Source organism: Thunnus maccoyii, chromosome 2, assembly GCF_910596095.1.
Source record: "Thunnus maccoyii chromosome 2, fThuMac1.1, whole genome shotgun sequence".
NCBI classification, from domain to species: Eukaryota; Metazoa; Chordata; class Actinopteri; order Scombriformes; family Scombridae; genus Thunnus; species Thunnus maccoyii.
This window is the reverse complement of record NC_056534.1, coordinates 2,471,311-2,488,268: the sequence shown is the minus strand read 5'-3', so window position 1 is coordinate 2,488,268 and position 16,958 is coordinate 2,471,311. Positions and strand designations below refer to the sequence as shown.

The window sequence follows — 16,958 nt, the reverse complement described above, 5'->3', positions numbered from 1 at the left end:
GGAAAGAGTGAGGGACAGAGAAGTGACGGTGGATACGAGCGGAGCAGAGGAAAAGGTTAGTAGTAAGTTGTCAGTCTGGCAGTAAATGTACAGTACAGACTACAGTGTTTCAGTTAATAAATGCTAAAAAGTCACGTCTGTTGTTTCCCCAAATGCTGGAAAAGTAAAGGAGGTTAGCTCCAAAGTTAGCAACAATGGGTTAGCATAACCTGAAGACACGAAACAGAAATGTGTGGCTTCAGGTAGTGTATCTCATGTAGCTCTTTGTTTTTGCTCTGCATGTCGTACAAACATGTGACTGACAGTGTGACTGCGTTCAATCACACTGCAGCCTGTAAACAACATCACAGAAATATTAAAAGGCTCTAAGAAGTCAGATTATTGGAGCGATTTTTAGAGATGAAATGACTCGTCAGACGGAGCTTTTACAGATTACCTCTCCGGTCTGAAAGGGGCTTCTAATCACAGTAACAGTGTTGGTTTGTGGTCGGTTCTTATGGTCCGGGGTATTCAAAGACAGCAGCGGCTCCCATCCCAGTCCCGATGCACATGGACACGACGCCGTACGCCCTACAGACGACATTCAGGGCAGGAAAACACAAGCAAAAAAGGGACAATAAGAACTTGTTTTTCCACACACACGTCTCAGTAAGAAGTGAGGTAAAAACGAACCTCCTGCCTCGGCGTCTGAGCTCGTTGAGCAGCGTCACCACCTGACGAGCTCCGGTGCAGCCCAGAGGATGACCCAGAGCGATGGCGCCGCCGTTAGGATTCACCTTCTCCATCGGGATCCCCAACTTCTCCACACAGTACACGGCCTGAGTAAGTGGTAAAGGTTCAGTTCACCCACATCTCCAAGAAACGTCTTCACACACTCAGAGGAAAAGTTTGTTTTTCCAGAGACTAAAGTCACCCCGTTGAGTTACTGGTTCTCTAGTTGCACTACGGAGCTTTTACTCTATAGTTCATTATCTGTTCATACAGCAGCCTCCACTCATGGGCGTCAACTAATGATCGTTTTCATCATCCATTAATCTGTTGATTATTTTCTCTATTAATTGATTGGTTGTTTGGTCCAAAAACTAAATTATGAAAATGTCAATCACTGTTTCCAAAAGTCCAAGATGACGTCTTCAAATGTCTTATTATTATTCAGTTTACTGTCACAGAGACTAAAGAAACCAGAAAATATTCACATCTGAGAAGCTGGAATCAGAGAATTTGGACTTTTTTTCCTTAAAAAAAATGACTCAAAAAAATTAATCGATTATCAAAATAGTTGGTGTTAATTGTTGGCAACTAATTGATTAATTGACTAATCGTTGCAGCTTTAGTGTCCACAGGAGTTGTTGACAAATATACAGATATCTGCAATAACTAAATTATAGTGTTATAAATGCTAAATGGGGGAAAATAGTGAAATAATAATGTGTTACCACATGGACAAATAAACAGTTTAAGGTGAAATGACCCTTTAACAGACGTCCATACAGAGAAAAACGTGACATTTCTGTTGTATCATCACAAACAACCTGAGCTTCTGCGGATCTCACCTGACTGGCAAAGGCCTCGTTGATTTCAAACACGTCAATATCAGCAACAGTGAGTCCTGAAGGAGAAACAGACAGACTCTGAGACGATGAAATGCTTATTACACTAAATAAAACTGCTGGATGGATGAACTGTGGAGACTTTTTGTTACGTCTCAGGCTCTAAACTGTCAGACTTTACTCAACATTCAGTCAGTTATCAATCATTATACATCATTATGTAGCGATTGTATGAAATATAATAATGACATTTATGTTCGATGCAGTTCACTGTTTTCACTGTTCTGCATAAGAACAAAGAAAACTCTTCAAACATTCAAAACAACACTAAACTATGTCCCAAATCCAGAATCCAAACTAATTCTGAGTATTAATTAAGTGTGTTCAATCTAGAAAACATGATAAAATTCAGTTTACTCAACCCAGACAGCACGCAGACTAAATGTGGTCTATTTAGTTTGCCGTGTAAGGACACTACTGTCCCAAACTGCAACACACAGCAGAAACAGACGAGGGGAAAACTGCACGTTTACGGAGCAGTGTCACGCGACTGGTGGCGTCCTGAAGAAAACGGACGAGGACGAGGTGACATCATATCATCTGTCTGAGGTCACAGATGATATGACGTCTGTCACGGGAAGTTTCGTGTTATTTACGCTTGTGTAGTCGGCTTCATTTGTTACCTACTAACTGCAAAAACAGAACATTCTAATTTTATTTTTGTGAAAAACAAAGATAGACTTTATCAGGGATAGAATGATAAACGATTTCTATATACACGTACACATAGAAGCAGTATGTAGTGTGGATTTGATGGATCCACGCTACGCTAGCTGCTCTGAGGCTGCACCTAAAGCTAAATGCTAACACATCTTAGCTGCTAATTAGCACTAAAATGAATTACAGACTTACTTTTACACATATTTTATTATAAAATTAAAATTGAGACCTGTTGTGGCACAAGAGGACAAGTCAGAGGATCACCAAAGTTATTACGATTCGTCCTCTGGGGAACATGAACATTGGTACCAAACTAAATCAATCCAGTCGTTGTTGTTAACGCGGCTAAAACCTCAGCTGGGGCGTAAAGTATACGTTACCCCTGCAGCCTCCGCAACGTAGGGTTCAGGTCATGATATTGTCTGTATTTTGAACGTAAAATAAAACAAATATTTAAAATAAAATAAAAACTTTACCGGTCAATAGTTTTCTTTGTTTGATACGTCAGGGATTTTTGGTCCAATTAAAACATTAGGCGGGAAATTCAAATCAGTACAGCTCAGTGACAGCATGGGTACCACTGTCAGAGACACTTAGAAAATGAAACAAAAACATCAAAGCGGTGCCCAAAAACGGCACAACAAGGAAAAATCAGTGGCATTTTTCTGCCAAACTTACGAAAATCACGACTATGACTGGAACGGTAAATCCTGTCAGACGTGAAGAAGGATGCAGTCTGTTAACAGGTGGGTTCCTGCATAGCTGACAGTGGTTAGCTACTATACAGTTATCGACCATTTTGGCAACAGCCTTATTGTGACGTTAGTTAGCCTGTATGTTATGCTGAGTTTTTTTCCAGAATAATATAATGTTATAAGGCTTTTATATAGCCGAACCTACGGGGAATTCGTCTTTAGGCACAAAAACGGCTATAGCCCACATACAGAGAAAAATATAGCTACTGCCACACAAGTGTCATAAATACAGGATAGGCTATTTCATAAATAAAAACACAAGCTATAATAAAAATGTTAACGGAATGTTCAGCTTCAGCACCAGGACAGGGAGAGCACATAAAGGCGCAAATTGCTTATAAAAGGGAAAAGCTTGTTCTTTCCTAACAGTACAGCTCTGTAATACTGTAGTACTCTGTAGTACTGAGTATTTGATTATTAAATCCTGCACTCTGCGACAATGTGTAATGGGGTCACATGCGCAGGACCATGGACAGGTCCTGTATCTTGCCTCAACCCCCGCACGGTTACGTTACGGCGCTGAACCTCAGTAACTTGTTTTAATTATAATTTGGGTGGAATCGTTACTTCGGTCGACAAAATTGGATTTAATCCCATTTAATGAATACATTAAATTATTGCCCAGCTGGAGGTTAAACCATATAAAAATAAATCACACACACATCTTACCGGCCTGCTGCAGAGCTGCTGGGATGGCGAACGCCGGCCCGATACCCATGACATCAGGAGGGACCCCCACCACCGCGCTGCCCCTCAGGACTCCCAGCACCGGCAGACCCAGAGCCTCGACTGCGGACCTGCGACCAATCAGCACGGCTGCTGCTCCGTCACTCACCTGACTGGAGTTACCTGAGACACAATAACATGTTTGTGTGAGTCATTCAGACTCATCGGTTCACCTGTTGCTTACAGCTGGAGGCTCACCCGCCGTGGTCGTCCCGTCAGGTTTGAAGGCCGGCCGGAGTTTGTTCAGTCCCGCCAATGTCGTTCCCGGTCGGATCCCGTCATCCTTAGCGACCGTCACGTCGCGCTCTTTACCCTCGTCGTCCACCAACTTAGTGGTGACCGGAACGATCTCCTGGTCGAACAGACCCGTGTTCTGCGCCTGCGCTGCTCTGTAGGAGGAAGAACCAGGCTGATAAACATGTTGGTGCTCGAGATGAAACGATTAGTCAATTAATCAATCAATCAAATCAACAGAGAAGTCGGTCATTTTTAAGCAAAAATGCCAAAAGATTTGCACGTTTCCGCTTTTCAAATGTGATGATTTTATGTTTTTCTTTGTCATACATGACAAAATACATGACTGAATATCTTGGAATGTTTTTCAGATCAGCTCAGTTTCTTGGGGTTTTTTGTGTGTTTTTTTTTAATTTTATTTATTTTTTATTTGGGTTATAGTGTCATGCAACAAAAAAAAAGTCATTATTTCATGAAAAAGCTCTCACATTATATAATAAAGCTTATTTAAATAGCACTTAAAAAGTTCTTTCCAAAGAGCAGGCATTAGGCAATAAAATAAGTGAAAGCTGTGAAACTTCTTGATCAAATATTTAGAATATGGGACCAAAAAAAGGATGTTTTATTACAACTTATTAAAAATAAAGAGAATGTTCTTGTTTAAACCAGAAATTGAGCTTTTTTTTTTGTCATTTTGGCAGCAATAAGCTGCCGTACACAGACAGACGTTAATGTCTTGACATTTACGTAAAAAAAAAAAACAAACAAACTACGTAATTACTTTTGGTGCGAACTGAGAGCGAAGGCATCCTGTTTCTCTCTGGAGATCCCGAATCTCTCCGCAACGTTCTCTGAGGTGATGCTGCAAAAACAAAAACACACACAGTTATTGATCCTGTCATATAAACACAAATCTGATCACAGTGAACAGCTGTACGGAGCTCGTCTAAAGAATTGAAATGAGCAAAGCAGTCTGGTCTATCGAGGTGTTTTAGTGGAGGATTATACATTAATTTCAAAAAGCTAACTGTATTAGATTTTGGAATTATAAAAGAAATTATGACCATACAACAAATTTTATTACACCAAAAATTTTGGGTGAGATGTTACAAATTGTGGGATTCTGACAAATTTTGACGTAATAAATGTTGCTTTTACACATCTTCTAATGATCATAATCAATTGAAAGTTAATCAAAATCTGGAATTATAACAAAATACATTTTGAGAGTGTTGTAACAGATTTCGGGCTAATTTGAGATTTTGGGTTGAACTTCCAACATAATTTCAAACAAATTTGATGCTTAGAATACAGTTTAAGATTAAACAAATGTTGATTTTTTTGGATTCTGGTAACACAATCTGAGGTCATACATTTTGTGTTTGCATTAAGAAATTTGGGGATTATAACAAATACATTTGGGATCCATAACAAAATTTGGGATTGTACTCAATTTGAGGTTTATCAACATTTGGAATTATAAATATATTTTGGGGTAAAATAAAGTAAAATATATATATATATATTTTGAGTGCTATAAAATGTTTGGAATTATAAACAGGTTTTAGGGATAAAACTGTTTTGGAATTACAGAACATTTTTGTAAAATGTAAAGACATTTTAGGGGAAGTACAACAAAATTTGGAATTATACCCAAAAGAGGGGAATAAACAAAATGTATGATTATTTAACAGAGTTTGGAATAATAAATGTTGGGGTTGCTATGACACATTTTGAAATACTAAATAGATCAATTTTGGGGCTAACCAATTGGAGGTTAATTTAAATTTGGGATTAATTACATTTTGTTAATGTTATAACAAATTTGGGGATTACAACACATTTTGGGGCTGCAGTAACACATTTCAGGATAAATGTTTTGTCATCATATAAATATATTTTAGGGCTGTATGGCAACATTTGGGAATATAACCAGTTGGAGGTTTCACACATTTTGGGATTATAAAGAAGATATTTGAGGGTGTTATAACAAATTTGAGGAGAAATTGGGTTGACAGATAACACAAAATTATAGTTTTATAACAAATTTATGGATTATAAATAACATTTTGAGAACAATCTGCCAGATTTGGGGGCACAAGAACAAATTTTGTGATTAAGACAAATAATTTTGTGGTGGTGTGACATTGAATTCTGGCATCATAGCATCAGATTAATTCCCCGAGTTAAAGTAGACATGATATCTACAGTTGTGTGAGCAGCAGTCTCACCCCATCGGGATGATGCAGTCTCTGGCCTTGTCGTTGTCCATCAGCCTGGAGCTCAGATCTCCAGGGTTTCCCATTGAACGCAACGACATGCTCTCGACTCTGACAGACAGAAACACATAAACAGTCACCTGACACCATTTTTACATTTTTAATGTGTATTAGTAGTAATAGTAGTAGTAATTTATTTGAACAAACTTCTCAGAATCACTCCTAGGAATCGCGCTGAAAGTTAATTTAGGACTAAATAAATCCTTCCTCAGAGTATGAAATGTTCCACTCTTACTTTCAGTGAGGAGAAGGAGGACTCAGAGAGTGAGACGTCACCACAAAATAAAATCTTATGATCTTTCAATACGCTTGTTCTCATCAAGATTTTATAAAACATCTGTCTTCTAACTGAATATCTCTGCCTGTACGACGTCTCCTGGAAACTCAGGATAGTTAGGAACAGGTTAGGACACTTCTGCAGCTCCTAAATATTGACTGAGACAGAAGTGATTTCCAAAGTTAAGAAAGTTGATAAAATACTTTTACTCCTCGTCCTAAAAGTGGGACCAAAAACGTGTCACTCTGAGAAGTTTTGGCCACTTATGAGTGATTTTGTTTGATGTTCTGTAAGTTTTATACTCAAAGAAACTTTATTTCACTTAAGCTTTTACAGCTGAAATTACAAATAAACCTTAAACTTCATGACTGATATCTGAGTCCAGATGTCGCAGATGTTGACTGACTTACCCACAGGCGAGTCCCAGATCAATGGACCTGCTCCTGATGGCTCCTGCAGAGACGGGGTTACAAACAGAGGGCTGTGTTACGTACACGCTGTTTATTTTGTGTGTTTTTAAATTTATAAAATCATAACAGAAGCATTCAGATTTACCTGCTATGTTAAACAGAGCCTGCAGGCCGGAGGAGCACTGCCTGTTGACGGTGTAGACGGGAACCGTCTCTGGAAACCCACTGAAATCAACACAGAGCAGTGAGACACACTGAGGCTGAATGACAGAGGTGTGAAGTAATGATTAGTAATCTGACCTGAGGAAGTGTGCCACTCTGGCCATCAGAGCACCGGCGCCGGGCTGCAACACGTTACCTGCAGCCAGAAACACACAGGGCAGAACAACAGTGAATTTAAACGAAGAACTACGTCAAAACATCTGATTTACAGACAGAGATTAATTAACTGATTTCCTGCAGGAACAGGAGAATCAGTCTAGGACTTAAATTAATCCTTCAATTAATTAATCTACCAATTATTTTCTTTCAAGGTTAGAAAATGGTGGAAAGTGTTTTTTATATTTTCCAACAGTCTTCAAATGTTTTGTTTTATCCGACCAACAGTCCAAAACTCAAAGATATTCAGTTTACTGTCATGTTTGACAAAGAAAAGCATCAAATTCTCACATTTGAGCAGCTGAAACCAGCAAATATTTGGCATTTTTACTTTAAAAAAAAGGAATAAAAGTGAATATTCAATTATAAAATTAGTTGCTCGAGTTTGTTTTGAGCACAGAATCATCAATCAGCTGCACTCTGTCCATCCACAGGTGTCCCACAAGGATCTATCCTGGGCCCATTGCTGTTTACATTATATATCAATGATTTGTCATCTGCACGTCCTTATACCAGCATCCAAGTGTATGCAGATGACACTGTAATTTATGTACATGGTAGCAATATGACACAAACACCATGGTTCATGTAACAGCATGGTTAAAGCAATGCTGTTTGTAACTAAACATGTCCAAAACTGTGTCAAGTCAAGACAAGCAAGTCAAGAGTTGAGCATATGTCTTTGCATCAGAGGGAGAGGCTACAGAGGAAGAACACATGGGCACCTGATTATTGCTTTAAAGGCAACATAACATGCTTTTTGTGAGAGATGACGTCAGCTCATCGAGCATGCCCATGAACTTGCATCTGTTCTGTAGGAGGTCGTTCACGTTGTTCACTCTCATATTTCAGATCTGGTTCAGCTCCAACATGTACGGATGGATTTGAGAAGTTGACATTTGGAGTAAAGAAGGAGAAAAAGAAGTGAAATCCTGCTACTATAGATTGTTTACGTAGCCTCCGGAGCCGGAGGAAGCTTCCTGAAGCTGACCAATCAGAACAGAGTTGGCTCATCAGGAGGCGGGGCCTTAAAGAGACAGGAGCTAAAACGTCCTGTTTCAGACAGAGGCTGAACTGAGGGGCTGCATAAAGGACCAGTAGAAGATAAATAAGGAGTTTTTAACTGGAAATCATGTAAAGATATTCCAGTAGAGCCCCAGAATGTAAATATAGAGCTGGAAATGTGCAGAGTATGTCCTCTTTAAGACAGACTTGAAAATTGTGAAACTGTCCTTTAAACCACAAGTTTTAAAAAGCTTTTGTTGGTTTTGGTTTGTTTGAAAACCAATTATTGATTAATGCGTCATGTGTTTTATGTGCTGAAACTGCTGAGAAATGAATCCATGCTTTTGTTTCATTGCAACTAGATTATTACTGTAACTCTTTATAATCTTGCCTCAGTCAAGGAACTGTAGCTCGTCTCCAGATGGTTCAAAATGTTGCAGCTCGTCTTCTTACAAAGACAAAGCACAGGGAGCAGTTTACTCCACTGGCTGCTAGTAGAGTTTAGTTATCATCTATCAGGCTCTACATGGTGCAGCCAGGGTACATTTCTGAATGGTTGTGTTCTTAAAGTAATTTAAAGTCTCTCAGGTCAGCTTAGCAGAGTCTACTAGATGTTCCAAGAGGTTGATTTAAGATGAAGGGAGACCATATTTGACCCTAAACTTTGGATTACCTCTTACTATTAGATTATCCAGCTCAAACCCACTTATATTCCCTCCCTTTTTAAACTAATGTTTGCTGTTTTGTAAATTCTATTTAACTGGTCATTAACTTGAGGGTTTTTTTTTTAAATTGTCAAATAGAAGAGATTATGTAATAGATGACATAAGAGCTGAAGGTCTTGTCTCACCCACACAAATGTCTCCCAGCTTGTCGGGTGATAGTCCAACATCTGTGAGCACAGCTGTCATCACTGCACTCAGCAGCTCGTCAGGTGTGGTGTCCTGAAACATCACATTCATATATGTTTAAAATTCTCTGTCGCTCAAAGTTACTACAGTTCAGCAGCTTCTTTCTTTAGTTTTCAGTGTCTAAACTCCCTCACAGTTGGCTACTACAGTAAAAGTACATAAGTATCATGAACTTGATGTAGTTAAAGTATTGCAGTAAAAGTACATAAGTATCATGAACTTGATGTAGTTAAAGTATTGCAGTAAAAGTACATAAGTATTATGAGCTTGATGTAGTTAAAGTATTGCAGTAAAAGTACATAAGTATTATGAGCTTGATGTAGTTAAAGTATTGCAGTAAAAGTACATAAGTATTATGAGCTTGATGTAGTTAAAGTATTGCAGTAAAAGTAGTGGTTTGGTCCCTCTGACTGATATATTATTATATATGATAGGTCCAGATAGTCCAGTGGTTCCCAACCTAGGGGTCATGGCCCCTCCAAAGGGTCAGCAGATAAATCTGAGGGGTGGTGAGATGATTAATGGGAGAGGAAAGAAGAAAAAACAAAGTTCTGATACACAAATCTGTTTTCAGTTTTTGGACTTTTTCTCTAATCTTTGATTTTTGCTGAAATATTGGATCATTTGAACATTTATTGAAATGAAAGCATGTGAGAAGTTTAGAGGGAAAAATCACTATTTGGTGGAGCTGTTAACAACTCATAGACATGTGAAATGTGACCCCGACTACACACTGCTTTTTGTAAGACGTCAAAAGACAAAAAGGTTGGAAACCACTGGTTTCATCTTTAACAATGTGTTGTATTTTAAAAGCTTGTTATATTATCCATTGTGTCAAATCTTCATCTGAAAAGTAACTAAAGCTGTCAAATAAATGTAGTGGAGTAGAAAGTACAATATTTCCCTCTGAAATGTAGAAAGTAGCATCACATGGAAATACTCAAGTAAAGTACAAGTACCTCAAAACTGTACTTGAGTAAATGTACTTTGCTACCTTGAACGCGCCTCTCTTCGCCCTCCCTACAGCCGTCCTCCGGCCGTGAACCAGCACCACGTCCTCCGGGCTGTTGGCCGCTGCGGCTCCGCACTCCGCGCTGCTTAAACTCCGCCTGTCAGAAGAACCAGCGGGAGACAAATGTCCCGAAATAATCTTTAATCTGTGCATTATGACGACAAAACAGCCGAGTTCAAGTCTGTAAAGAGACACAGCTGGTCTACTGTGAACTGTCAAACTGCAGCACTTCCTTCTTTATATAAACAGGACGGAAAGAGAAGCGGGACAAACTACAGCGGGCTGTATTGTCGCGTTTTTATTTTCACAAATTTAAAGACAAAAAATGTTTTCCAATACATTTAATGAGATTATTCGCCAAAATCAATACACATAGTCGCAAATATTGAAAAAACTCTTGAACTATTGAATCTTCTGCAAACAGCGTTTAAAACTTTGTAATACATAATTATTTTATTCTACATTACTGTTTAACAGTAAAATAATACATATTGGCAATTTACCTTTATTTTTTCTAATTTTTCTATATTTCTATATATTTTGTATTCATTGAAACTATTAAATGAAGTTGTAAACATATATTGTTTGACAAATAAATATAGTAGATATCTTATAGAGCTGTATTATCATTTTCTCAGTCAAACAGTTTTTTAAAATAAATATCAATAAATCAAATTCAAATATCCAGTGTGGGTCAGACCCAAGTCATTATAGACGGTCTATATATTACTGTTTAATAATAATAATAGTAATGTTATCAACCATTTACCTTTTTGTATATATTTATATCTACATATTTCATATATTAATTGAAACTATCAAATCAAAGTTGTATAAATATATAAAATTGTTTCCTCAGCGTTTTAATCATCATGAACACACGGTCATTATTTTTATTTATTGATCCATTTTTTTCTCTTATTTATTTCTTCTGTGTGCAATGCTGTTGTGTTTTTATGATTTTATCCCATTTTTATTTATTTTATTCTACACTTTTATTAATTTTCCCCTCGATCCTCATAACTAAATCTGTTTTTATTTGATTGTATATCTCAGTCTCTGTTCAACACTTTGACAAATTTTGTTTTTAAATCTGCTTTTTAAGTAAATTGACTTCACTAATAAAAAAATATCTTAAACACATATATTATCATAATTTTTTAAACTTAAATATCCGGTACACATGTCAGGCTGAAGTCGTCATGGTTTCAATTCACCATCCAGCAGATCAGCTGAGTTTTAACAACAGTCTCGTACTTGTTTCACAATCGGAAAAAGAATTTGGACGAATCGATTGAACCTTTTATTTCCAAATTTGTCACAACAACACATTCATAAGGCCACTGTCACCGACTCACTGCACATTCTGGTTGGAATCAGACAACAGGAAACAAAGACATCCAAAAATATGATTTTCTCCATATAGAATTATATAAAACTGCTTTTTTTGTTTTTTCCCTCCATTTTCAAAGAGATTAGATGAAGTAGTGCTTCAGGACACGGAAATATATTTACACAACTGAGACAATAATGACAAAAAAAAAAAAAAAAAAGATGTCGAAAGAAAAGCATAGGAACTGCTGAACATCTGTATCTGTGGGAGTGAAATAAGATGAATACTGTTCTTTAAATACAAACACAAAAACAGACGTACAGTCACACATAAAAATCCTTTCAGACAACCTGCAACGCTGCAGGCTGAACAGGTACATTTCAGGTGGATTATGGGTAAAACGGCCTCTTTAAAGTCGCCACATTTCATCAAAAAGAAAAAAAAACCCCAAGAAAGTAGTGTATAAACCGGAGTAACAGACAGGAGTGTAATATAAAACTCATTATTCAGCTTTAAATACTAAAACCTTTGACAGTAAACACCTGCGCGCGCACACACACACACACGCAGGGTAAAAATAATAATAGTGCTTCGTTCTGTTTTAAAGTCCTTCAGTTCTTCAGAAACAGCAGGAATGTGTTCAACTCTCTAAACGTCGTCACAGAAGGAAAAATCTGCACGTTTCTTTAAGGCAAGAAACTGAAAACCCCGTTCCTGTCTCGGAGAGAGAAGCCTTCAGAGGACGACGACAGTACATGAAACACCCAAACAGCTCAGGGTGAGTTCTTTATTTTATTTTATTATACTGTATGTGTTTATACTTCATGATTTAAACGCATTAAAATGCACGTTTACTGTAACTCAACGTACATTTTAATGTAAAGCACACTGATTTTAGTTGTAGTGAAATGTGCTTTATAAATAAAATTGTCTTGCCTGTAATTACAGCACATAAAGACATGATTAGTCAGTTAATTGATGAAATCTGATACTTGATTACGACTGTTTGAAGACGTCAGTTGGCCTCAAAAAACATAACTGACAGATAAATTTCCCCCCGAATTCGTTCAGAGACGTTCGCACAGCTGCTTTCTATACTTGTAAAGATTTGGGGTATAATGTTACAGGATTATTAGTGCTTTAATTTTTTTCTTATTGTCAACAAATCTCATGTTTCAACAATAAACTGATCTACTAACGAGTATCGTCTGTGATACATCTTATTCCTCTGTGTTGCAGACGTCCGTTATTGTTCATAAAATGATTAAAAACACGTCAATGAGCCACACGGCTGACTGAAATACTCACTACAGCACCAAATGTGGATTCATCCAAAAAAGTCCCAAGCAGCTGTTTTAGTAAACCTTTCTTAAAATTGAAACTATATATTTGTGCGGTGTTTATAAAGATTTACATCTTCAGTAGGAACCGGTGAGCTTGTAGTTGAGAATCACAGACGTAGAAGAGAAGACAGAAAATACTGAGACACCAACACATTGTTGAGATCTGCTGACAGTAAGAGAATTGTAGTGATACTCTCTGCAACGTGTTTACATGAACTCCCAACTTTAACTGTAACCAAGAGAAACAATGTTGACTAAAACTCAGAACAGCTGCTGCAAAAAAAAAGACAAAAAAACAACAACACAGGTGATGAAGGAATGTGAGGATTCAGCTTGTGTTCACTGTAATTGACTCTCGTGGTTTCAGTCAAACTGTCATCATGTCTCGGAGGCTCGGCAGAGTCCCTCCCTCTTCAAACAGCTTCCTGAGAACTCGTCTCCACGGTTTCAGATATAAAGTCTTCATGGCAGTGAAGCGGGAATCTCTGCGGCGAGTTTCCTCCGGGCCGGGCTCAGGCGTAGAAGATGAGTTCGGGGATCTGTCCTCCCTGCACTCCGGTGCCGTTGGTGCTGTCTGAGGAGCACTGGAACTGGAAGGTCACTTTCCCACACTGCACCTCTGTCATGCCCTCCTGGCCGAAGTAGCTGAGCTCGTTGCCGTCCAGCACCACGCTGGCGGTGTAGAAGGTGTCCGGCTCGATCTGCACCGGGTACTCGAAAAAGACGGGGAAGGTGCTGCTGGAGCCGTCTGAGAAGTACTTGATGATCCTCTGGGCCATCGGCACGCCCTGCCGCTTCAGCTCGATCTTGGCGTTGTACTCGGCCGAGCCGCAGCTGGAGCCGTACAGGCCGAAGCCGGCGATGAAGACGCGTTTGTCCACGGCGAACTGGATGCTGTCGCAGCGGCCTCGGTAACGCCACTGGTTGCTCCTGTAGGCGCAGGACTGGAAGCGGTGGCAGCGCTGCGGCGCCAGGCCTTTACGCGGTTTGGTGCAGAACAGCAGGTCAGGCTTCTTGGCGGCCGTGTACCACAGGAAGATGTCGTTGGTCTCGTTGAGCGTCAGCACACCGGACTGCGCCGCTCCGTTGGCGAAGTCCTCCAGCGCCATGGTGGGGATGCGGATCAGGTAGATGGCCTTCCCCAGCACCAGACGCTTGTTCTCGATGGTCGGTGTCAGGTCTTGTCGTTGGCACTCGGCCTCGGCCCAGTTCAGCGCCGCCTCGAACACCACCATCTCTTTGGCGTTAAGCGTCTCCCGCCGCAGGATGCTCTCCAGCGTCTGCGTGTCGATGTCGCAGAAGCCCTCGGAGCGCAGCGCCAGCTCAGCCTGGGCGTCGATCACCTCCCAGCAGCGCTGCGTCAGGTCGGGCTCCTCGAACAGGCAGCTCTGGGACAGCAGCACGCAGGCGTTCTTGGCGCTCAGGCTGGTTTCCAGGAAGTTGACGCAGGCACGGGCCAGGTGAGGCACGATGTACTTTTTGGCAGCGTAGAGGGTGGCCAGCACCGTGTCCGCACACAGGTCGATCTCGTCACAGTAGATGTACCTGCGACGTAGAAACAGACTCTCAGAAGTTCTGCATATTTCTACAAAAGTAAATCGCAACACATTTTATTGGCTGCAGCTTAACTGCCCTGTTGTGCTAAATGTGACATCAAAGCCCATAAAACCTGAATGAATCAGAGGTCGACATACTTCAGCATGGCGAGGAACGACGGCGGCTCCACGTCAGGGATCCGGATCTCCTCCTGATCCTCGGCCAGTTCTCCGTAGAACATGGCGTGGAACACGGAGCTGCCGACAGCCAGGACGTACTGCCGAGCAGAGCGACGACACGGAACACGTTCAGAAACAATATCAACACTCGCTGCTTTATACTTTTACAGATTTCAAACTACAAACAGACATCTCACTCTGATAAAGATTTCCCCTGAATGATTTTAATGGGATTTAATTATTTTACTGCAATACAACAGATATTATAAAAACAAACTTTTTACTTCAGAAACTTCTAAATGCACTTTGTAATTGTTTTGTAATGTGCAAATTTCTATAATTTTTATACAAGTGGTTGTGATTTCTAATAACGTTTTTGGTTTTTCTTATGATTACAACTTAAAATTGTATTTTCTTCTTTTTATTACACCAAACCCTGCAGCAGTAAGAACAACCTGGATCTCAGGGACCAGACTGATCCTGGTTTTACCTTGTGTCCCGGCACTCGCTGCGTCCCGCCGGGCGGCCCGACCACAAAGTGAACATCTGCCATCATCTCATTGTTGAACATGACTGAATTCCTGCAAACACACAGAATTGACAGACAGTTGTTGTCTCTCATGTCATAATGTACTTTCTACTCCACTACATTTATTTGACAGCTTTAGTTACTTTTCAGATGAAGATTTGACACAATGGATAATATAACAAGCTTTTAAAATACAACACATTGTTAAAGATGAAACCAGTGGTTTCCAACCTTTTTGGCTTTTGACGTCTTACAAAAAGCAGTGTGTAGTCGGGGTCACATTTCACATGTCTATGAGTTGTTAACAGCTCCACCAAATAGTGATTTTTCCCTCTAAACTTCTCACATGCTTTCATTTCAATAAATGTTCAAATGATCCAATATTTCAGCAAAAATCAAAGATTAGAGAAAAAGTCCAAAAACTGAAAACAGATTTGTGTATCAACTTTGTTTTTTCTTCTTTCCTCTCCCATTAACCATCTCACCACCCCTCAGATTTATCTGCTGACCCTTTGGAAGGGCCCGACCCCTAGGTTGGGAACCAGTGGACTAAACTAGCTAACTGTATATAAAGTAGTGTAAACTAGCTCCACCTCCAGCAGCTACAACAGTAACATGCTGCTCTAACACTGATGCTTCACTATTAATAATCTAATGATGTCATATATAATAATATATCAGTCAGAGGGACCAAACCACTACTTTTACTGCAATACTTTAACTACATCAAGCTCATAATACTTATATATAAAATACTGCACTTTTACTTAATTAGTATTTTTCATGCAGAACTTTTACTTGTACTTGAGTTTTTTTACATTGCTGTATTAGTACTTTTACTTCTGAATACTTCTTCCACCTCTGTGAGACACTGACCTCTCCCGGATGGTCGGGTACAGGCCCTGCCAGTTGCAGCAGCCCTGTGCGGCGGCGGTGTTGTTGTTGGTCCGGTTCTGCTGCTGGTACTGCTGGATGGAGGGGAGCAGCTTCTTACTGGGGAACAGCTCTGCTGCCATTATCCTCCCCTCAGACTGCAGGCCGGGTCATAGCAGCTGCTGAACCGGACTGAACCTGCTGCTGGTGGATGAGGAGTGACCGGCAGGCTCCGGAGAGGACTGCCGAGAAACACATTTTACAATCAAACACTGGGAAAAAAAAGCATCAAACTACATTTATAATCCGGAGATATGACGCTGGGGATGAGCTAACATTAGCTAAACTAGCCTCACAACGTCAAAGTTCAGAAACGTTACATCAATTAAACCTTAAAACACTAAATATCTTCCCTTTGAGCTGTGTAAGTTAGGCAGACAAACACTAACAAATAAATAAAAGTGAACTAATCAGTGTCCAAACCCCGGGGGGATGATTTTAATGTTAACTTTAGCATGTCTGTGCTAGTTAGTGAGCTAACTGACTAAAAGGTTCACCGCTCAGTTTGTCGGTTTATTTCTCGGTCTATTTGATAAATAACTCGGTTTCCACTCACTTTAGTGTTGTGCAGAAGTGTTTGTGATCATATCTTCTCTCCACGTGAAGCAGTTTTTAGTTGTTAAAGACAACAGACTGGCGGCTCAGCTTTGTTTACAGTAGCTAGCAGCTTCTTCTGCTAATGTTTACAGCAGAGAGAACTAATCAACAGCTCAGTGGCGCCACCTGCAGGACATATATATGCAACTACACCACAACTGTAGCTGAAGGTAACTGCTTATTATGTTGTATTACATAGATAGATAGATAGATAGATAGATAGATAGATAGATAGATAGATAGATAGATAG

The 16,958-nt window shown here is 39.7% G+C and overlaps 2 protein-coding genes across 3 annotated transcripts; both read right to left on the bottom strand.

Annotated features, from left to right (window-relative positions):
- Window positions 1-144: 144 nt before the first annotated feature.
- Window positions 145-10,747, bottom strand: acaa1 (acetyl-CoA acyltransferase 1). 2 transcript variants are annotated; one of them, XM_042399575.1, is made up of 12 exons: window positions 10,240-10,747; window positions 9,185-9,278; window positions 7,252-7,309; window positions 7,097-7,176; window positions 6,952-6,994; window positions 6,217-6,315; window positions 4,767-4,847; window positions 3,950-4,140; window positions 3,695-3,874; window positions 1,554-1,609; window positions 673-818; window positions 145-570 (listed from the first exon to the last, which is right to left on the bottom strand). In XM_042399575.1, the coding sequence occupies exons 1-12, from the start codon at window positions 10,408-10,410 to the stop codon at window positions 495-497; spliced, it is 1,275 nt and encodes a 424-aa protein (XP_042255509.1). In that variant the 5' UTR covers window positions 10,411-10,747; the 3' UTR covers window positions 145-494. The 2 variants fall into 2 exon arrangements, with proteins under 2 accessions (XP_042255509.1, XP_042255517.1); XM_042399583.1 differs by lacking the exon at window positions 10,240-10,747 and having other exon boundaries at window positions 9,189-9,274.
- An 800-nt stretch (window positions 10,748-11,547) lies between these two features.
- Window positions 11,548-16,846, bottom strand: btbd3a (BTB (POZ) domain containing 3a). The gene is made up of 5 exons (XM_042436025.1): window positions 16,667-16,846; window positions 16,054-16,292; window positions 15,139-15,229; window positions 14,628-14,746; window positions 11,548-14,478 (listed from the first exon to the last, which is right to left on the bottom strand). The coding sequence occupies exons 2-5, from the start codon at window positions 16,191-16,193 to the stop codon at window positions 13,446-13,448; spliced, it is 1,383 nt and encodes a 460-aa protein (XP_042291959.1). The 5' UTR covers window positions 16,194-16,292; window positions 16,667-16,846; the 3' UTR covers window positions 11,548-13,445.
- Window positions 16,847-16,958: the final 112 nt, after the last annotated feature.

What these genes read in the sequence shown, in the direction of transcription:
- acaa1 (XM_042399575.1), bottom strand. Translation starts at nt 10,410, where the DNA reads ATGCACAGATTAAAGATTATTTCGGGACATTTGTCTCCCGCTGGTTCT. An exon ending in CGAAGAGAGGCGCGTTCAAG is followed by an intron (nt 9,279 to 10,239) that starts GTAGCAAAGTAC and finishes GTGATGTTTCAG; the next exon opens with GACACCACACCTGACGAGCT. An exon ending in TGACGGGACGACCACGGCGG is followed by an intron (nt 3,875 to 3,949) that starts GTGAGCCTCCAG and finishes ATTGTGTCTCAG; the next exon opens with GTAACTCCAGTCAGGTGAGT.
- btbd3a (XM_042436025.1), bottom strand. Translation starts at nt 16,193, where the DNA reads ATGGCAGCAGAGCTGTTCCCCAGTAAGAAGCTGCTCCCCTCCATCCAG. An exon ending in TACCCGACCATCCGGGAGAG is followed by an intron (nt 15,230 to 16,053) that starts GTCAGTGTCTCA and finishes GTGTGTTTGCAG; the next exon opens with GAATTCAGTCATGTTCAACA. An exon ending in TCGTTCCTCGCCATGCTGAA is followed by an intron (nt 14,479 to 14,627) that starts GTATGTCGACCT and finishes TCTACGTCGCAG; the next exon opens with GTACATCTACTGTGACGAGA.